General features: G+C 40.4%; 1 protein-coding gene across 1 annotated transcript in view; it reads left to right on the top strand.

The window, feature by feature from the left end:
- The window catches only part of NR3C2 (nuclear receptor subfamily 3 group C member 2), a 350,537-nt gene that overhangs the window by 162,865 nt on the left and 167,710 nt on the right, over positions 1-19,962 (top strand). The window contains exon 2 of the mRNA XM_047091747.1: positions 7,534-7,673. Within this exon, the coding sequence (XP_046947703.1) occupies positions 7,534-7,673 (140 nt within the window). The remainder of the gene's footprint in view (positions 1-7,533; positions 7,674-19,962) is intronic.

Genomic DNA, 19,962 nt, shown 5'->3' with positions numbered 1-19,962 from the left:
ACTGTCCTACTGTGAGATCCAAAACAGACCCTACCTTGCCAACCTGCTCTTTATCCCAATCTTACATATTTACAGCACTGCTGTCCAATTATGCTACAAATCCTGTCACTGCTATCTATGTAAAAACAAAAAGTCACTTCTCACAGTCTTTACTAATTAAAGCTTAATCTGTAGAAGCCATTGTCCTCTCCTAGCTGGATAATTACAGGAGTCTCCTTTGCTGTTCTCCCTGATCCCAACACCACCCCATCCTCTGGTCCATTCTCTATACAACAGTCACAATAAGATGTTTAAGTGTCAAACAGATCATGTTACCCTCTTGCTGAAAACATGTCAATATTCACGTTATGTTGATGGCACTTAGAATAGTATCCTGACTCTTTACTATAGCCTTCCAGGCCTGTGTGGTCCATTTCCACCCTCTTTTTGGGCGTTACATCCTATCGCCCGTCTTCCCTTCTTCCTTGTTGCCTGAATTTGAGCCACAGTGCCCTCCTTTCTGTCTCTGGAAGGTGTCACGTTTATTCCTGTCTCAGGGACTTTGCACTTGTCTCTTTGTTTGGCATCTTCACATAGCTAGCTACTTTGTCATTTCAGTCTCCTCAAAGATGTCTTCTCAGGCTACCTTTCTAAAGAACCCTATGCTCCACCACCCCATCCAATCTCAGTCTGTTACTTTCTTTCTAGCACTTATCACTTTCTAAAATTATTTGCTTACGTCTGTGTTGTCTACCTCTCTTATTACAGTAGAAACTCCACAAGAATAGGAACTTTCTCTTACTCATCACAGTGGTGCCTATAGTAGGCCTTCAGTGAATCGCCTCATTAATGAATAATTTAAATGCACCAGCATGTTCAGATACAAGGATGCTTACTGAAGTATTGTTTGCATATTCCTCAAAATTCTCACCCTGCTCTAGATAGCTGACTGAATACTGGAATTGATTACACATGGAAAAAATGTTTTTAGTAGCTGCAGGTGATGGTAGAAGCATACAGCTGATTAAGTGGCAGTACAAAAGATAGGTTTGTCAATTCATACTGAGTGAGTTTAAGAAATGAGACAGTATTTTCATACGAAGAGTTTCCTATCACTGAATAGTGGATCAGTCACCACTGTATTGTTATATAATTGTTATAAAGACAGTGAAGGGTAGTTTTACATGTGGTAATTCCTGGAACAATGTGGTCCATTACAGTTTCTCAGTGAGCTGGTTTCCTAGTCTTATTTTGATCAGTAAAAATCATTTTTTCTCCTATGGCTTCTTCCTAAACATCGAACCATTTCAGGGAAAAAGATACCTCAGTTGTTTTTGATGATTGGCTAATTTATCCCCTCCCAAATGTCACCAAAATTAATGTGCACCTTGAACCTTTGGTTAATCTCTTCAGGCTCTTCACTGGGTCATTAGAATTACTATATTTGGCACAAAAAAAAAAAAATAGCTGCATCTCACTTGTGTTTCCCTAAAAGAGACACTGTCTTTACAAATGGAAATATAATTTTCACAGATTTCTGCTTTTATAATATTTTAACATTTGTATGAAATCCTATGAACCAACTGCCTTTGTTGATTATAAACTTCTTTATGTGAACATTGTTTCTTTGATTACCAAGACCAAAAATGATCATTTTGGGTAGTTTTTTATGTCAATATTAAAATGTTCTTTAGGGGGTAAAGTACCATTTTAATGTGTACATTTATAGAGAAATTTTAACCAAAATCAGCATAGATACAATCGTGAAGATGTAACAAAGTTTTAAATGCTGTATGAATAGCTGTTCTAGAAAGAATAAGTTTTTACATACATATGCTTTTATCCTTGATCTAGATCAGAAAGTGGTTATTTGTGGTGTGTAATACATTGTCTTTAATTTGAGCTTGAAATTCGATTTGTATAAAACTTGATCAGGACAGGCCGTCCCATTTATCTTTTGTATCCATCTTTAACTTAAAAGGATTTCTTAAAAATAATCTTAGAGATTTTCTATTTAACCTTTTCGTGATGAGAATTATCATCTAAAGAGAGGTGGTTTTGCTGTGGTTTCTCGCTCGGAAATGACTGAGCTAGAACTGGAGCTGAGGCCCCCGGCTCGAGCCTCTGTCCCCGCCTTTGCCCCTGCATATTTGGCCCTACAGTGTGGGCCTCACATTCTGTGTAGGTGCTTAGTAAATAGATTATACTGTAAAGTTGAATTTTGATCTACAGAATCACTGAGTAAACTTTGTATTTTCATAACACTCCGTGTCTAAGAAGTGAGTTCAAGGTCTGCCGCCCTGTCCTTCTCTCCCTGTCTCTCTCCTTCCCCTCCTCCTTTCCTACCCACCCCCCTTCTAAAATGTACTGATATATTGCTTAAAACTAGATATGTAACTTCCCAACATGTGCTGTAGTTCAGTTTTAAAGATAACCACACGATAAGGTGTCAGTAGAGACTGGCATTTCCCTGACCCATCCACGCTCTGTGGCTTGTCTTCTGTGTTAATAATGCATATGTTTGTGAGACAGCTGGCTGAGCTTTTGAGAGAAGTCTGTGTTCCTGGATGTTTTTTTTCCCCCTGTGCAAAGCTAAATGAACCGCATGGGAATTGAACCTATAACCTTGGCCTCATTAATTTACCTTCTGTACAATCGCCTTTTGGAAATTTATGTTCTACTGTAATGAGATTAAGAGTGCGATTTCATTCATTCAATAAATAGTAGCAACCATCCACTAATGGCAGCAGGGTGCACAGAGATGCACAGGACAAGATTTTTGCCCTCCAGGGATTAGGATAAGTGCACAGGTCACTAATGTGAGGCCCAAAGTGGTGTCTGCTGAAAGGGGGAGGGGAGGGTAGCGCAGTGCTGGGGTGAATCGGGGGAGGGAGAGCGGTGCTTGCTGCTGGGAGAACACCAGGGCTCCTAAAGGATGGATGTGCTACGGGGAGTGTGAACAGGGGTGAGGAAGCAGTGTTGTGTCAGTGCCAGTGTCTGCACCGGCAAGGATGTCAGCGTCATGCGGCCCGCAAGAGGCTGGGCATGTGAGAGGACCTGCAGGGGACGGTTGAGAGGGGGGAAGACTGAGCTGTCCTACCGAGGTCATCATTCATGGTGGTGTTGGTGGGACGATGGAAGTAATGCAGTCAAGCTCTTAAATAGGAAAAGTCATTTGTCAGCCAGTGTGGAAGGAATTGGGAAGAGAGGCTGGTGACAGGGAGGATGCCTGAGAAAGTGAGTGACAGGGACCTGAATCCCTGTTCACAGTAGCCGGTGAGGCCGAACGGCAGACCTGGTAACTGTTAGATTTGCCAGTTAGGAAGGAGTCCAGGGTTTGAACCTGGGAGGTTCACAGATGGCAGTACCCTTCCAGAAGTGCATGGAACACAGAGGCAGAGATGTTCTATAAAGGAAGTGAAAACAGGCCGTTGGACATGGGGGGAGTGGTTGGAGCCGGATGGGAAGATTTGGGAAGTCATTCACCAAGAGAGCTGTTTGAGCTGGGAGAGTGAATGAGATCATTAAGGGACAAAGTACAGAAATAAGGAAAAAGATGGCCAAGGGTCGAGCTCCGAAGAAAAGCTACATTGATGATCTAGAAAATGAGAAGGAGCCTGAAAAATAGAGGAGGCGTGTTAGGGAGAACAGGCTCAGTACAGTGTTAAAGAAACCCAGGAGGCAGAGGGCTGCTGAGAGGCGTGTACAGGCAGATTTGCTCTAATGTCATTGAAAGATGGTAGTGAACAAGAGGGGAAAAGGGTTCGTGTTTGCTTTAGTTTTATAATGAAAAAGAAATGTTTTAATTTGAATTTCACAGTGCATCCTTTTTATGCTAGACTTTCTCTTCAACTTTTCTTAATTTGGTTCCACTACATACATCTCACTCTCAAGATAGTTAAAAACAAATCTCATTCCTTCATATAAGGACTGTGGGAGGACTTCAGAATTGACGATGGGATGGGTTTTATGGTGTCTGTTGCAACAATGCCAGTTATTCAAAATCAGTCATTTATTCAAGTGCTGACTGGGGTCCTGGTCTGCCCCAGGTACTAAATGGTCCAGGAACTGGGCACACGATCGTAAATAGCAGAAGAAAATCCTGGCTCCTATTGAGTTTACTTTCTTGTGTGTATGAGGAAGACAATAAACAGAGTACAGAGGTAAAGAGGACAACATTTTAGATGGTAATGTGTTGTTCCGAGAGGAAAAATAAAGCAGAAAGGGGATAGAGGGTCCTAAGGAAAGAGGCATTTTCGGCAGTGTAGTCAGAGAGGCCAGACTGAGAAGGTGACATTTGGATGTAGCCTTGAAGGAGGTGGGCGGGACTCTGTAGATATCTAGGTGAGGGGGAGAGCAAGTGCAAAGGTTCTGAGGTGGGACTCACCTGGTGGTTTTGGGGGCCACTGAGGAGGCCAGTGTTGCTGAGTGGTGTAGGCAAGCAAGAGAGGTTAGAGAAGTCTGGGAGGCCAGATTTGGCCCTGCGGTAACATGGATAACTGACTTTTGAGTGTGAGGGAAAGCCCCTGGATGGTTTTGAGCAAAGGAGTGAATAAAGATGATTCTGGCTGCAGAGGAAGGAAGGGGTGGCAAGGAAAAACAGGAAGATCACCTAGGAGGCTTTTGCAAATCCCTGGGAAGAGGTGTTGACAGCTGAAGCTAGTGGTACGAGAGGAGGTGTGTGAAGTGAGTAGAATCTGGATGTATTCTGAAGGCAGAGTAAATAGAATTTAGCAGATTGGATGTGTGGAGGGAGAGAGTAAAGAGTCAGAGATGAGTCCAAGTTGCTGTTTTAGTTTGCCAGGGCCATGGTAACAAAGTACCACAAACCGAGTGGCTTAAACAACAAAGATGTATTGTCTCACGGTCCTGAAGATCCAAAGTCCAAGGTTAACGTGCCAGCAGGATTGCTTCCTTCTGAAGGCTGTCAGGGAGAATCTGTTTCTTACCTGTCTCCAGCTTCTGGTGGTTTTCTGGCAATCTTTGATGTTAACTGGCTCGTGAAAGTGTCACTGCCTTTACCTTCACATGGCATTCTCTGTGTGTGTCTGTGTCCTGATTTCCGCTTTTTAAGAAGGATGTGGGTCATGTTGGAATAGGGGCCCACCCTACTCCAGAATGCTCTCATCTTAACTAAGGTATCTTCTATGACTCTATTCCCAAAAGAGATCACACTTGGAGGTTCTAGGGACTAGGACTTCAACATGGGAATTTTGGAGAAGACACAGCTCAGCCCGTAACAGTTGCCATTAACCGAGATGACAAAGTCTGTCTGTAGGAGGAGCAGGTTTGGGGCAGGGAGATCAGCGAAGTTATGGACATGTTAAGTTTGAGGTGTACCTCAGACACTCAAGTGGGCATGTCAGGCAGGTGGATAAATGGGTCAGAAATTTCAGGAGGTGTCTGAGCTGGAGATAAATATTTGGAAGCCCTGGGCATATCCATGACGTTAAAGCTAAGAAACTAGACAAGATCACAGAGAGGATGGGTTTGACAAGAGGAGGAGTGTTATAAAAAGTGAAGTTAAGAGATTATTAAGTTTGGAGACCAAGACCAAGGCTCCCATAAATGTGAAACAGAAGTCCTACCTACGCTTGTAGTTGTGAAAAAGCAGCCACAGTTAACGACGATTGTAAGTTGCATTCTAATTGTTTACAAAGTTGGGATATTTCCCTGTGAGGCGTAAGAGAGGTAAGAGGGTCGGACAGAGCATGGATTGAGTTTCTCTGACATGCTGAAGAAGTTACTGGTGCTGAAATGGAATGTTTTGAATGCCATAAAGAAGTCAAAGGACACTAATAAAAATAATAAAGAGCACTTTTCTCGGAAGGAGAAACAACTTTGGAGAACATTGTTGCAGTCCTTGATTTAAGAAGTCATTTTCTAAAAAGTCAGTCATGCTGCAGTGCTCCAGCAGCTGAATACTTTGTTCCTTCTGTTTTTCGTGAGAGCGTAGTGAAAACGTCTTAAAAAAAAAAAAAAAAATTACCAGGACAGAATTAATCACGTTTTAGCTAATTTGGAAAACAGAGAAAGCATCATCGTGACATAACCATTCTAGTCTTTTAATGTGTTTTCTTTGAGTCTTTTCCACATGTTCCTGCTGTTTCACATGGAGACTGATGTCGTGACAGCAAGGCGATGGTGGTGACATACAGCAGTTCTATTCAGAGTCTTCTGAACACGTCCAGCTGGCATTTCCCTGAGCCGTTGCACCTCTGCCTCCCCCGCACCTTTTCTTTGTCCAGCTCTCATCCTGTTGTGCTTCCAGATTCAGTTCAGTGGTCACCTCTGGGGAAGTGCTTCGCTACTGGCATAGTCCCACCCTTCCCAGTATGTGCCGCCATACTACCCCGCACCATAGCACTTACCATAATTGTTCAGGTCCCCACTCACTGGAGGACAGAGACTGGGTTTGGGTATTTATTTCCTCAGTACCTTGCACAGGGCCTGTGGGTACATATTCAACAAATACATGTGGACTACAAATGAATAATGTCACCTTCTTTGCCTGTTCAGAATACGTCTGTCACTGAACTATGATGCCTTATTAGAATGTAAAACATTCTTGTTTAAATTAGCACAGTAATATAGAATGTGTCACAGTATATATGAGAAGATTCCCCTTTAAAAGTATTCATAGAGGGGCACCTGGGTGGCTCAGTCAGTTAAATGTCCGTCCGACTTCAACTCAGGTGATGATCTCACGGTTCGTGAGTTTGAACCCGCGTAGGGCTGACAGCTCAGAGCCTGGAGCCTGCTTTGGATTCTGTGTCTCCCTGTCTCTCTGTCCCTCCCCTCTTCGCACTCTGTCTCTCTTTCAAAAATAAATAAGCAATAAAAACATTTTTTAAGTATTCATACAGATTTTTGTTTAAAGGGCTAAATTTTCCCCTAAAAACTGATGCCCTTCATTTTCTTACCAGAAAGATACCTGAGATATTCACCACATATGGCTTTTGTTTTTTGAGTATTGACTGTGTCCTTTTAGTAAGCAAAATGAAGTGATTTGAACATACCTATATAAGGTAACACGGAAAAATGCAGAAGCTTGGAGGGATAGAATTGCTGGCAGTCAAGGCAAGAATTTTTACATTTTGATTAGTGGATTGTTTTGGAAATGGGAGAGTTTTTTATCTGGCATAATTGAGATATATAATGTGAGTCTGGGTAAAGAGAGTAAAGAAGTATTGTAATAGCTCTTTGATGCCAAAAATACTTCCATAATGACTCAGCTCAAGATTCTCCTCCTCCCTGCCCACCTAGAATGCAAATAATTTTTTTGGTCAACTTTCTCAAAAATAGCGGGGCCGGGGGGAGTATTTATGTGATTATTGTTTCTTGGTATTGAGAAAAGGCTTTGCTGCATAGAATTCTGGATAGCATTACTCCACTGATAGGGTTTTACCTTCATTTTCTAGGTCACATCTGTGACCAGTAAATACTGAATTCATTTATGAAACTGCGAGTATTGACAAAGTTTGAGCTAAGCTGTACAGCATATCAAATTTGCTATTGTAGCGTATTTATTTAAATCTTGATTTCTTTCCCCAGCTCTACTTTACGAAGTGTTTCTACTGGATCTTCAAGACCTTCCAAAATATGTTTGGTGTGTGGGGATGAGGCTTCAGGATGTCATTATGGGGTAGTAACCTGTGGCAGCTGCAAAGTATTCTTCAAAAGAGCAGTGGAAGGTAAATGTTCATGTGGGTGTTCCTTTTACACGTTTTCTTTCCTGCTGCATAGTTTGCTTGCATAGTTAACTCTAAATCACTACAGGGAAATAGATACAAAATACTTCTGAGGCAGTCTGTCAGTGATAAATAGTAGTAATGTCTTCTCTAAAAACCACCTGGAGATTTTCCACTGAGTGCTGTTGAATGGGCAGAATTTGAAATTGGGAATTGAGATCTGTCAGAAAGAACTTTTTTGTTTTTATTGGTCTTTGTTTTTCAGTGAGACTTAGAAAAATAATTCTCCATAAACTTAATTTGCATGATGTGCAAGAGCATTTTTACTAGGCACACATAGAATGTGTCACGTCTTTTCTGTGTTTCTGTATAAATATATGTGTTTGTGGCAAATTGAAATTTTAATATCAGGATCGTGTCTGTGAGTTAAGTTGTGTTCCATACAGAATAATTGCATTGAACAGCTGCTTCAGATTCCAGGTCCCTGCTTCAGTCCTACCGTTGTTCTAACTGAAGGTTTCCAAACCAGTACACTAAATTAAACATTTGACTGAGATTCTCTAGGTATATTTAGGCTAGCTTTGCTTCTGTCCAAGTAATTGTACTTCCTGAGGAGAGGTAGTCTTTTAGATTGTGTTCTCCTTCCTCCGTCCTCACTTGTAAGCCATTAATTACCATCAGACTTAGATGGTTTTAGTAATATTGACTATATGATTGGCTGAAGTGTAGAAGTTTTGCTCTTAGTAGCAGCATTATTGCATCATTGATGCTTATTTTACCGAGGACCCCAACACTAAGACTCCTGTAGGTTTATTTCTCAGGCAGTTTTCTGGGGGATGAACTACTGCTTCAGAGACTTAAAGCACTTGAATGTTTCATCTTTGTTTTGCTGGTGACCACAGGAAGCTGGCGTCCTCAGTTCTGGATGGAAAAGCTGACCAACTCATTATTTCTGTGCTTCTAGGATTGGTTTCGTGTTATTTAATTAATACTACATGATTTTACATTATTTACACTATTAATTATTTAATAGTCCCGAAACTCAGCATTGAATTGGTAATAGGAGTTCTGTATTTCTTTCTCAGAATATGGGTTCTTGGTTACAGGTGACAGAAAATCAACACAAACAGGCTTAAGCAGCAGTGGAAATTCATTGGCTCACATAACCGTAAAGCCCTGGCGTAGGCTTGGCTTCAAACAAGCCATGGTTGTAAACCAGGTGGTTAGAACTCCATTGCATTCTCTCCAGTGCTTGACTTTGCTCTGGCTCTGTTCTCATCCAGGATCTCTCATGGTGATGAGATAGCCACCAGGACCTCATTAAAAAGAAGTTCTCTGTTCCCAGCAGTTCTTAGAAAAGCTCCCAGTTAAATCTCCTCTAAGACTGCACTTGGCTCCCATGTTCCCCTCCAAACCAATTACAGTGACCTGGGAATGCAGTGATCTGACAGGCTAGTTCTGGCTAGAGTCAGCCAACTTAAACTACCTACACTAACAGTGGGGAAGAGCATTTCCTGTAGGAAACCATGGATTCTGTTACCAGGAGATTGATTTCTGGAAAATAAATTTGTGCAGTACTGAGATCAATTTATTTTTTAAGACTTTCCTCGCCCACAACTCCCCTCTTTCTATCCTTAACTATATGATTGGCTCAGTAGAAGATAAGATAATAAGGTAAAATTACCTTTGGTACCTTCCTAATGCCACTTTGTACCTTCCAATATAAGGACTCCCCTCTTAGGCTCACTAATTAGTAAACAAAGTCAGGCAATATATAACAATAAAGCAGTGTAGAGAGATTTGGAATGGTATCCTCTGTGGTAGCCTGCCTGTGGCTCAGCCTTCGTATCAGAACCCAAGTTGTGGCTGTTTTCGGAACCTGAACTTCTCTGCTTCTGAAGCAAATGGCTTTCCCAAAGGTTTTGCTTAGTTTTGTTGTTTTAAGTAGTTTCTATGGAAGTAGCTGAGGAAACAATTGTTTTTGTAACTGAGGTATAAATAAATATGGAAAAACCTTGATGTCTAGACATCCTTTTCTTCCATTGGAAATTTGATCGATAATAGATAATGAAACTTGATGAGCACCTTTTAAAACTTTTATTAATATAGCTTAGTCCCGGGGCACCTGGGTGGCTCAGTCGGTTAAGCGTCCGACTTCTGCTCAGGTCATGATCTCACGGTTCCTGAGTTCAAGCCCTGCATTGGGCTCTGTGCTGACAGCTCAGAGCCTGGAGCCTGCTTTGGATTCTGTCTCTCTCTCTCTCTCTGCTCTTCCCCTGCTGACACTCTGTCTCTCTCTCTCTCTCTCTCTCTCTCTCTCTCAAAAATAAAATAAACATTAAAAATTTAAAAAAATACAACATAGTCCCTATTTTGGGGGGAATTTTGATTTGATTTGACTTTATTTTTTTGATATGAAATTTATTGTCAAATTGGTTTCCATACAACATCCAGTGCTCATCCCAACAGGTGCCCTCTTCAATACCCATCACCCACCCTCCCCTCCCTCCCACCTGCCCATCCAGGAAGTAGTGACAGCTAACAAATTGATCAAAAACGACTTAAGCAATATAACGGAACAAGAATTTAGAATAATAGTCATAAAATTAATTGCTGGGTTGAAAAAAGCATAGAGGACAGCAGAGAATCTATTGATACAGAGATCAAGGGACTAAGAAATAGTCACGAGGAGCTAAAAAATGCTATAAATGAGGTGCAAAATAAAATGGAGGTGGCCATAGCACAGATTGAAGAGGCAAAAGAGAGAATAGGTGAATTAGAAGATAAAATTATGGAAAAAGAGGAAGCTGAGAAAAAGATAAAAATTCAGGAGTATGAGGGGAGAATTAGAGAACTAAGTGGGAATTTTGATTTTAGAGCTCACCTGAGTGAAACCAGACCATAAATTTTGAAAATAAACTTGATCAGAGTGAGGACTTACTTGTTTCTATTTTGTATTTGTATTTCTTTACTGTTTTGTCATGTGTGTATGAGAGAGAATATGTGAGAAATTGGACTCTGTATTAAAACTTTTTTGATTTAATAAAAATAAATTATTTTTATAATACGTTATAGTTTGAAGCACTAGTTTCATAAAATTATGGTATATGGATATATTATTCTTCCCCTTTTATAGATGAAGACAATTGGGATCAGACCCAGTTTATCAGTCTATTCAGAATCATTAGACCAAACTTGGACCTGGATTAAAGTCTCAGGACTCCACACCTAGACCCAACCCAGCATCTCACAACTCTGAATCTCTCAGTCTACTTCTTTCATTTTCTATAATTTTCAAGCTCATGGAAACTCTACCCTGTATGTCATTCGTTCATGCCTACTTGGTGATAATGGTGTGATGTAAGCATTGAGAAGACATAATTTGGTCTATATTATAGTGTATATAAAAATATATAATACATATATATAACACATAAACATATATAACACATGTGTATATATATACGTGTGTGTATGCATGTGTGTGTGTATAGATAGATAGATAGATAGATAGGTAGATAGATAGATAGATAGATAGATAGATAGATAGATAGATATCGGGCTTTCCCTGATAACCTTAAGCTCTTCCTTAGATTATAAAAGCAGAGAATTCAAGAAGCAGTAGATAGAGGGAGCTGGGATAAGGGGAGTCAGGTAAGCTGAAAAGAGCTAACCACACCAAGCGCAGAACTGGAAGCATCCACTAGAGTGGAGGCAGGAAGAAAGATGGAACAGTCTGAGCTCTGAGTTTACTGGTTTAGGGCTTTATGCCCTAGAGCACTCCACTCTAAAGCTTGGTATAATAGTGTAGTAGTAACAATGTAAGGAGACTGCAAATCATTTGTTAAAAGTATAAATTATGGGGACACCTGGGTGGCTCACTTGGTTAAGCACCTGACTCTTGATCTCGGCTCAGGTCATCTCATGGTTCATCAGATTGAGCCCCACATCCGGCTCTGCGCTGACAGTGCAGAGCCTGCTTGTGATTCTCTTTCTTTCTTTCTCTCTCTCTCTCTCTCCCTCCCTCCTTCCCTCCCATCCACACACTTTCTCAAAATAGGTAAACTTAAAAAAAAACATTAAAAAATGTGTAAATTATGTTCTTTGTGTTCTGTTTAATGGACATATATATGTGTTTATTTTTTTTCATCTTAAACATTTAATATAAAAAAACTTAGAAGTCTCATCCAGAACAGCTTATTTTCCAATAATGTCAGTTAAGAGCCATATTATTGTACGTTACAAATGGAAGTTTATCATTTTGTTTTTAAATTTGAATTGCTTATTTGCCTTGAAGGTTTGTCAAGACCTTTCTATCTTAAAACGAAAAAGAATAAACATTTATATATTTATATTTTTTAAGTAGGGTTCTCCCTTGGTGGAAACTGGACTGGTTTTAGGGTCAGAGGATTTAGTTTTAATTTCTGGCTCTGTCACTCACTAGGTATGAGAGTAAGACATTATTTAATTTTTTTAATTGAAAAAAATTTTATAACGTGTCATTATTTAATTTGCCTATATAATTTCTTTATATCTAAATAGGGAAAGTAGTGGGGCGCCTGGGTGGCGCAGTCGGTTAAGCGTCCGACTTCAGCCAGGTCACGATCTCACGGTCCGGGAGTTCGAGCCCCGCGTCAGGCTCTGGGCTGATGGCTCAGAGCCTGGAGCCTGTTTCCGATTCTGTGTCTCCCTCTCTCTCTGCCCCTCCCCTGTTCATGCTCTGTCTCTCTCTGTCCCAAAAATAAAAATAAACGTTGAAAAAAAAAATTTAAAAAAAAAAAAAAAATAAATAGGGAAAGTAGTATTGCCCTACCTAATGCTAAGAAAAATAAAATGGAAAAAAATGTTTTTGCAGATTTTATAAATCATCAAGTGGCATCAAAATATTAGATTTATTCTGTGGAATCAAATGCTACAGTTCTCTGGTTAATGTCTTTAGAGAGAGATCGTGTAAGTGGTACAATAATGTGGCACTTCTAGGTTTTTGTTTTTTCTTCGTTAGGTTTTTATTTTTCCTGTAATACATTATTTTCTTCATAGAGCGCCCTTGGAGGTTGTAAGATTGTTCTAGCCTAGGAGTTTTCAAAGTTCTCAGAGGGCATGTGGGAGAAGTGGGCAGAGGGTCTGCCAGAATTTTCTGGAGAGGCTGTCGCACATGTTCCAACTCAGCCTAGACTGTTGATATTTACCCCATAATTGACCCTCTGTCACCCATGCAGGCAGTCTTGCCTTTGGAAGTTGCATAGTGAGAGAAAATATTAAGAGCCACCAACCTACTGGCCCTTCAGCTCCTCTGTGAGATGTCTTTAGGGTGAGACAGTCTTATCTCCAGAACGGAGCAAGACTATAGATATAGAGTAGCCACCAAATAAATGTTTGAATGTACACATGAATGTTTACACGTGGCATGAGAGCAGTTGAGGTTAAGTGACTTCCCTGCAAATCAGGAAATTAGCAATGAAACCAGCGCAAGAGTTGGTGCAGGCTTTTGACCTTCTAATCTGCAACTTGTAATTCTAGTCTGAGTTTTTACTCTGTCTCTTTCCAACTGTAAATTGCCATTAGTTTCATCTCATGTGTATTTTATTTTGTGATCCCTCAGTGAACAGAGGCGACTACATTCACTACACTATTTTATAACCTAATTTCCTTTTTGGATACCCAGTGTACAAGCAGTGTCTGGAAGACACAGCTACCACAAATCACTGAAGAGGTACAAGGCTATGAAAGGACAGAGTTCATTATTATGTAAAGTCAACTGGATTTATATTTTTGCAAGCAGACCTGTTAGGCTAAAGAGTGCATATCTTGGTAAGGTCAGCCAAATCATGTGATGTCAGTTTCCATACTTAGACATTTCCTTTTAAGTAAGAGACTTACAAATCTATTTCCTGAAACAAAATAACTTTAAGAGGTACAATTGCAGATTAATCAAAAGATTCCTCAAATAGGAAGAATTTTAAGGTAACCAAGCCTCTGAACATGTATTTCAGTCTTAACATATGTAGTTCACAGCATGTAGATTTGAAAATCTTTAAATTTATAGTTTATTCTTTGGAAAAAAAAATTTTAATGTTTATTTTTGAGAGAGCATGAGTGGGGGAGGGGCAGAGAGAGAGAGAGAGAGAGAGAGTGAGTCCAAAGCAAGCTCCAGGATCTGTCAGCATAGAGCCCGATGTGGGTCTCGAACTCACAGACTGTGAGATTGTGACCTCAGCCAAAGTCGGACGCTCAACCAACTGAGCCACCCAGGTACCCCTATACTTTATTCTTTGAGGTAACTGTTGTTAAGGAAATGTGATGGTTGGTTAATAGTTAATTTCCTTTGCTTTATAAAATTAATGATTAAACTGAACAGGTCCAGAGGAACTTGTCTCACTGTGTCATATACCCACATTAGCCCTGTCACTGCAATGTGAGCAAGTGGGAGGTGCAGGGGGGTGGGGATGGGCACAATACAGTTGCACCCCAAAATAGAGAACTTGAATTTAGTGGACACACACTATTCAGGGTGGCATTATATAATAATTAAAATATAGGTATTCCCTTATAACTTGAAATATAAAATTAAGGAAATGATAATACAAGAAAACAACATATATTTATTAGATGTCTTCAGTTCATGCTACGATACAGCCCTCAGTGTCTCCATGAGCCATGTACAGGGAGCTAAAGAACATCAAAGTCCATTGTCACTTAACAGAACTGCTGAGTCAGAGATAGGAAACCAAGGACTGTTCTGGCTTACAGTTTTCTCATAAAACTCTTTAAAGATGATTTCTTTCCTTTACCAGATGTTAGGAAATGGATAACCTGGTTCTTTCTACTCACTTATTTTAAGAGCTTAAATAAATATCTGTTCAGTGGATTGTATCTACGGTTTTTATGAACCCTCCCTTCCTCCTTGTATAATCATAAGGCTTTAGTGTTAATTGTACGTTTGCCCAGATTTTTTGTAGCCCTTGAGTTAGTTGCTATGGGAACATGCAAAGCCATGACATTTAGGCTAACCTGGAAGGTCAGGGAAGGCTTCTTAAAGAATTGACCCCCAAACTGAATCTTGAAAGATTAAAATTGGCCATGGTGAGGAGGAATAAGGATAGTCTGTCTGCACAGGGCACCAGAAGCAATTTTGTGTTAACTACTTTGAAAATTGAGATGTGAGTAGAAGGTGAAGCTAAGTGTGCAGATTGGGTCCAGGTCTTGGACTGTTAGGCAGGGCCTGAACTTATCCTTGGGCAAAACAGAACCTCTGGATGTTTTCAGCAGAATGGCAGGCTCAGTTTTGCATTTAATATCTGGATTTAGGGTGGTATGCTTATTTAAAGAGTTCTGGTGGCTGTTTTAAATCACTTTGGTAAGAGATGTCCAGGGAAAGAACTAGACCATCAGTGTTAGGCATTGAGAGGGGAGGGGTAGTTAACGAGACTATCTGGGAAGGAACATTAGCAGTTCTATATTGGAGGTAAAGAAGCAAAGATCTAAGATGATTCCCTAGGCTCAGCTGCTGATATTCGTAACACTGGAGAGGGAGTTTATTTATTTGATATCTACTAAATGCCAGACACCATTCGAGGCATACCTAGACATCTTGAATGAAGGGACATCTGAAATGAACAAAGATCCCTGCCCTGGTGGAGCATACATTCCAGTGAGAGGTGGTGGGGAGATTAGACACAATAAATGAGTTATTTATGTAGCACATGAAAAAAAAAAACAGTTGGGGGGAAGGGGCAATGCCAGGATAAAGGAGATTGGAATGAGGTTCGATTTAGGACATTGAGTTTGAAATGTCTATAGGACATTCAGGTGTGCCTAACAGAAAGTTGGAGATGAGATGCAGAAGGTTGGGGAACAAGGTAGGATTGAAAATAAAGATTTTGGAGTCATCATCCATGAAAATAGATGCATTTGCCCAAGAAATGGGTGTTTAGACAAAGAATGTGCCATGGTTAGAACCTTACAGAATATGAATGTAGGACATCGTGTGTGTGTGTGTTATACATGTATGAGTAATTTTTCTCTCTCTAAGTTGCACACAGAAAGCCCCAGTTGGTCTCTGTTTATTCCAAGTTTAGCTAGACATCAGACATTTTTGCATATGTGCATATGTGGAATTTTCAATCCCAGTTTTTGTTTTTTATTCATCGTTAATTGATGAGTGATTGATGATGAATAATTGATTATTATTGCATCTCAGTCCAGAGCTCACAACTAAACATGATGTAAAGGGGATTTGATTTGTTAACCAGTGCAGAGATGATGCCAAACATGTAGCAGGTGCTCAAGCAACATTTGCTGATTGACTACTCGATAACTATTTGTTTGTTTGTTTATGTTTTTTATTTATTTTTGAGACAGAGAGAGATAGAGCATGAGGAGGGGAGGGGCAGAGAGGGAGACAGAATCTGAAGCGGGCTCCAGGCTCCGAGCTGTCAGCACAGAGCCTGATGTGGGGCTTGAACTCACAAACTGTGAGATCTTGACCTGAGCTGAAGTTGGACAGCCAATCGACTGAGCCACCCAGGCGCTCCTGATAACTATTTAAATCATATGATAATATAAGTATGTATATATGTGATATATATATAAAGGTGCACTTTACATAGCAAATTTGTAAAGTATAAATTAGAAGCCCAGTAATTTTCAAATGTTGATGTGTTTGTTTGCCACCCATCTTGTTTGAGAAAAACATCCAAAGGAACAGAAAACTTTATATAAGTTAAAATGAAATTTAAAATAAGAGATGAAAAACAGGACAAAGGGAAGATAAGAGCAAGAAAGGGAAAAATAGAGCCAGGAATGGGGATAATACAGAGAATATATGCCCTGAGGCCTTTGTAGAGACTGGCCACTTATTTGGCTCTTGGCTTTACAATAGGCAACCCAAAGGCAACAGTGAGTCACCTCACCCAGGATGTTCTTAAAAACTGGTTTAGAGGATTGCCTGTTTATAAGAAAATTTTCCCGAACATTGGTTTCAATTTTTTTTAGTGTTTATTTTTGAGAGAAAGAGATACAGAGTGTGAGCGGGGGAGGGGCAGAGAGAGTGGTAGACACAGAATCCAAAGCAGGCTCCAGGTTCTGAGCTGTCAGAACAGAGCCCAACACAGGGCTTCATCAACTCACAAGCTGTGAGATCGTGACCTGAGCCGAAGTCCGGCGCTTAACTGACTGAGCCACCCAGGCACCCCAACAAGCATTGGTTTTAATGTGTCTGTTCCTTCCACACAAATTATAATCTGAAATTTAAAAAGTAACTCTCAATTTTGCTGTTAATGGGGTGGTTTGGTTTATTTTAAGGAGCAGTGCTTTAAAAAAAATGCTTTATTCTATCCCATCTACTCCTATAATATAGCTACCTTTTACTGAGCAGTTACTAGATGCCAGACATTGTTTTATCCCATTTATTCCTAATTGTTTTTAATGTTTGTTTATTTTTGAGAGAGAGAGAGAGAGTGAGCAAGCAGAGGAGAGGCAGAGAGAGAGGGAGACACAGAATCCGAAGCAGGCTCCAGGCTCTGAGCTGTCAGCACAGAGCCTGACATGGGATTCGAACTCACAGACCATGAGATAATAACTTGAGCTGAAGTCAGACACTCAACCAACTGAGCCACCCAGGCACCCTTATCCCATTTATTCTTCATGACAGCCTTCTTAAATCTGAAAGCTTAGTGAGTTTTGAAAGGTAGTATCTTTAAATCTGAACTCTAAGCAGTTGTGACAAACAAAACACTGAAGGTATTTTAACTAGGCTTTTTGGTATGTTCCTTGAATTTTTAAAACTAATAGCAGTCATAGTAAATATTTGAGTACTTATTTTGTGCTCATTATGCTAATAATTTTATTGTATATTCTCGTTTTAATCCTCATAATAACCCTATGAAATAGGTATGATAATTATCTGCCCTCATGTTAGATATCTACCATCTGAGACATGTGAGAAGTGAGCGAGTAGTCCAAGATCGCTCAGACTGAAGGAAGTGGGATTGGAACTCAGGAAGTCCAGGCATTTTGACTCTGTGTACTTAACACATAAACTATACTGCCTCTCACAAGAGTTACAAAGATCCCAACTATTTTTACCCACCAAAAAGTAGGGCAACATCTCTGGCTTCAGAACACTTATGAAGAGCACATTATAATTTAACAGTTATCTCGCTATACTCTAAATAATTAACTCCTAGCCATTTCAAGTTGAAACTCTAATTTGAATTTCTGTTGCCCTGATGGGAAAGAAATTGGGTAGTCTCTATTTTTTTCTTAAGGAATGATCTCCATACTTTAAAAAAAAAAGTCACCATTACCATCCTGAAGTACCTCTTTAACATCTTGATATTAATCTAAAGCTTTATTTAAAAATTTTATCTTCCTGTGTTTCATTTCCTGTGTGTGATAAAAATTAGATGTAGCCTATCAGGTTCAGAGAATCATTGTGAGAATGGCCTTCCTCATACAAGGCTGAAAGCTACTAATTCCTCAGGTCTTGTTGTCTTCTTTATGCCTAGTGGCTCAGAACCATACCCAAACGCCATAGGACACAGAGCTGCTGTCACAGAACTTGCACTCACGGTGTAATCAGGATCATACAACTTACATGATGTGATACTTTGACACCGGAAATATGAAAATTGCTAAATTGAGTGCAGTCAAATGCCAAAATAGCGTCCTGGAAGGATGGGGAGTATGAGGAGGCGTTTAGGCATTAAGGAGAAGTGGGCAGAGGAGGAACAGGAAGGTGGAGCCTGAACTTGAGCCTGCTTGCTTGCGCAGGCCCAGATCAGGGGACAGCCTGGCCAGAGCAGGCAACTGAACAAAGACACAAGGGCCGCATTACGTAAGGCCCTCAAATTGGAATGAGAAATCGCAGCCCTTCTCCTAAATACATCAAGTCTTTTAATAAGCTCTTCACAGTGGAAAAAAATCAGTGCAGTGGCCCAGGCAGTTTTGTCCCTTGGTGTGGTACAGTGGCTTATGGCAGGTGCCCTCTAGAGGATGGATGACAACTGAGATGGGATTGTGGATGACAGAGTAGAAAGCACTTAATTTGGGACAGCATTGGTGCCCTTGAGCAAAAGGCCTGATTTGAGTGGTGACAGGGAAGAATTGGCAGGAGTCGATGGTGGATTAGTTTGGGGAAGGAGGTCAGAGACTGGAGAAGGAAACACTTTAAGAACAGAGACGATGAACATTGGGGTGCCTGTGCCTCTTCGAATCAGCAATTTTGTATCGTTTGGATAAATTGCTAGTAGTGCAATTGCTGGGTTGTAGGGTAGTTCTATTTTTTAATTTTTCGAGGAACCTCCATGCTGTTTTCCAGAGTGGCTGCACCAATTTGCATTCCCACCAACAATGCAAAAGAGATCCCCTTCCTCCGCATCCTCACCAACACCTGATGTTTCCTGTGCTGTTAATTTTAGCCATTCTGACCGGGGTGAGGTGGTGTCTCATTGTGGTTTTGATTTGTATTTCCATGCTGATGAGTGATAGTGATAAAAAAGAATGAAATCTTGCCATTTGCAACAGCGTGGATGGAGCTAGAGTGTATTATGCTAAGCAAAATAGTTTGGCAGAGAGATACAAATATCATATGATTTCACTCAAGTGGAATTTGAGAAACTCTACAGATGAACATGGGGAAGGGAAGGAAAAATAAGATAAAAGCAGAGAGGGAGACAAACTGTAAGAGACTTAAATACAGAGAAGAAAATGAGAGTTGCTGGAGAGGAGGTGGGTGGGGAGATGGATGGGTTGTCCCATCCATAAATGGGTTATGGATCTTATGGATAAATGGGTTATGGACATTAAAGAAGGCACTTGTTGGGATGAGCACTGGGTATCATATGTAAGAGATGAATCACTGGGTTCTACTCCTGAAGCGAAGACTACACTGTATGTTAACTAACTTGAATTGAAAAAAAAACAAAAATAGACATGATGGATAAGTGGAGTTGAGAACTGGTGAATCTGTGGCAATCAGTTCTCCAAAAGGGATAAAGCAGTCCAGGTAAATAGGAATGGAAAAGCAGAGACAAAATTCTGAAAAAGTTCCCTTTCTACCTGGAAATATTTTCTTGAAATGTTTAAAACAAACGGCATAGTTAAGTATTAAGCATGTTGGCAGACGGCCTTAGTTTTAGGTAGTCGATGTCAGTGGCTGCTCTGGATGTTTGGTGCAGTGTGTGGGAAGCTACACAATGAAGTTGAAAGGCTGGCGAAGGTGTTGGGCCCACAGCACCTATGGAGCAGGCTCACTGGCTGTAGTGATCATTGGGGGGACTTGTGCTGTTGT

The sequence above is a fragment of the Lynx rufus genome, unplaced genomic scaffold (genome assembly GCF_022079265.1).
Source record: "Lynx rufus isolate CCGP_SWC_20201006 ecotype Redwood Valley unplaced genomic scaffold, mLynRuf1.p SCAF_3, whole genome shotgun sequence".
Lineage (NCBI taxonomy): Eukaryota > Metazoa > Chordata > Mammalia > Carnivora > Felidae > Lynx > Lynx rufus.
This window is presented reverse-complemented; position numbering and strand designations above follow the sequence as displayed.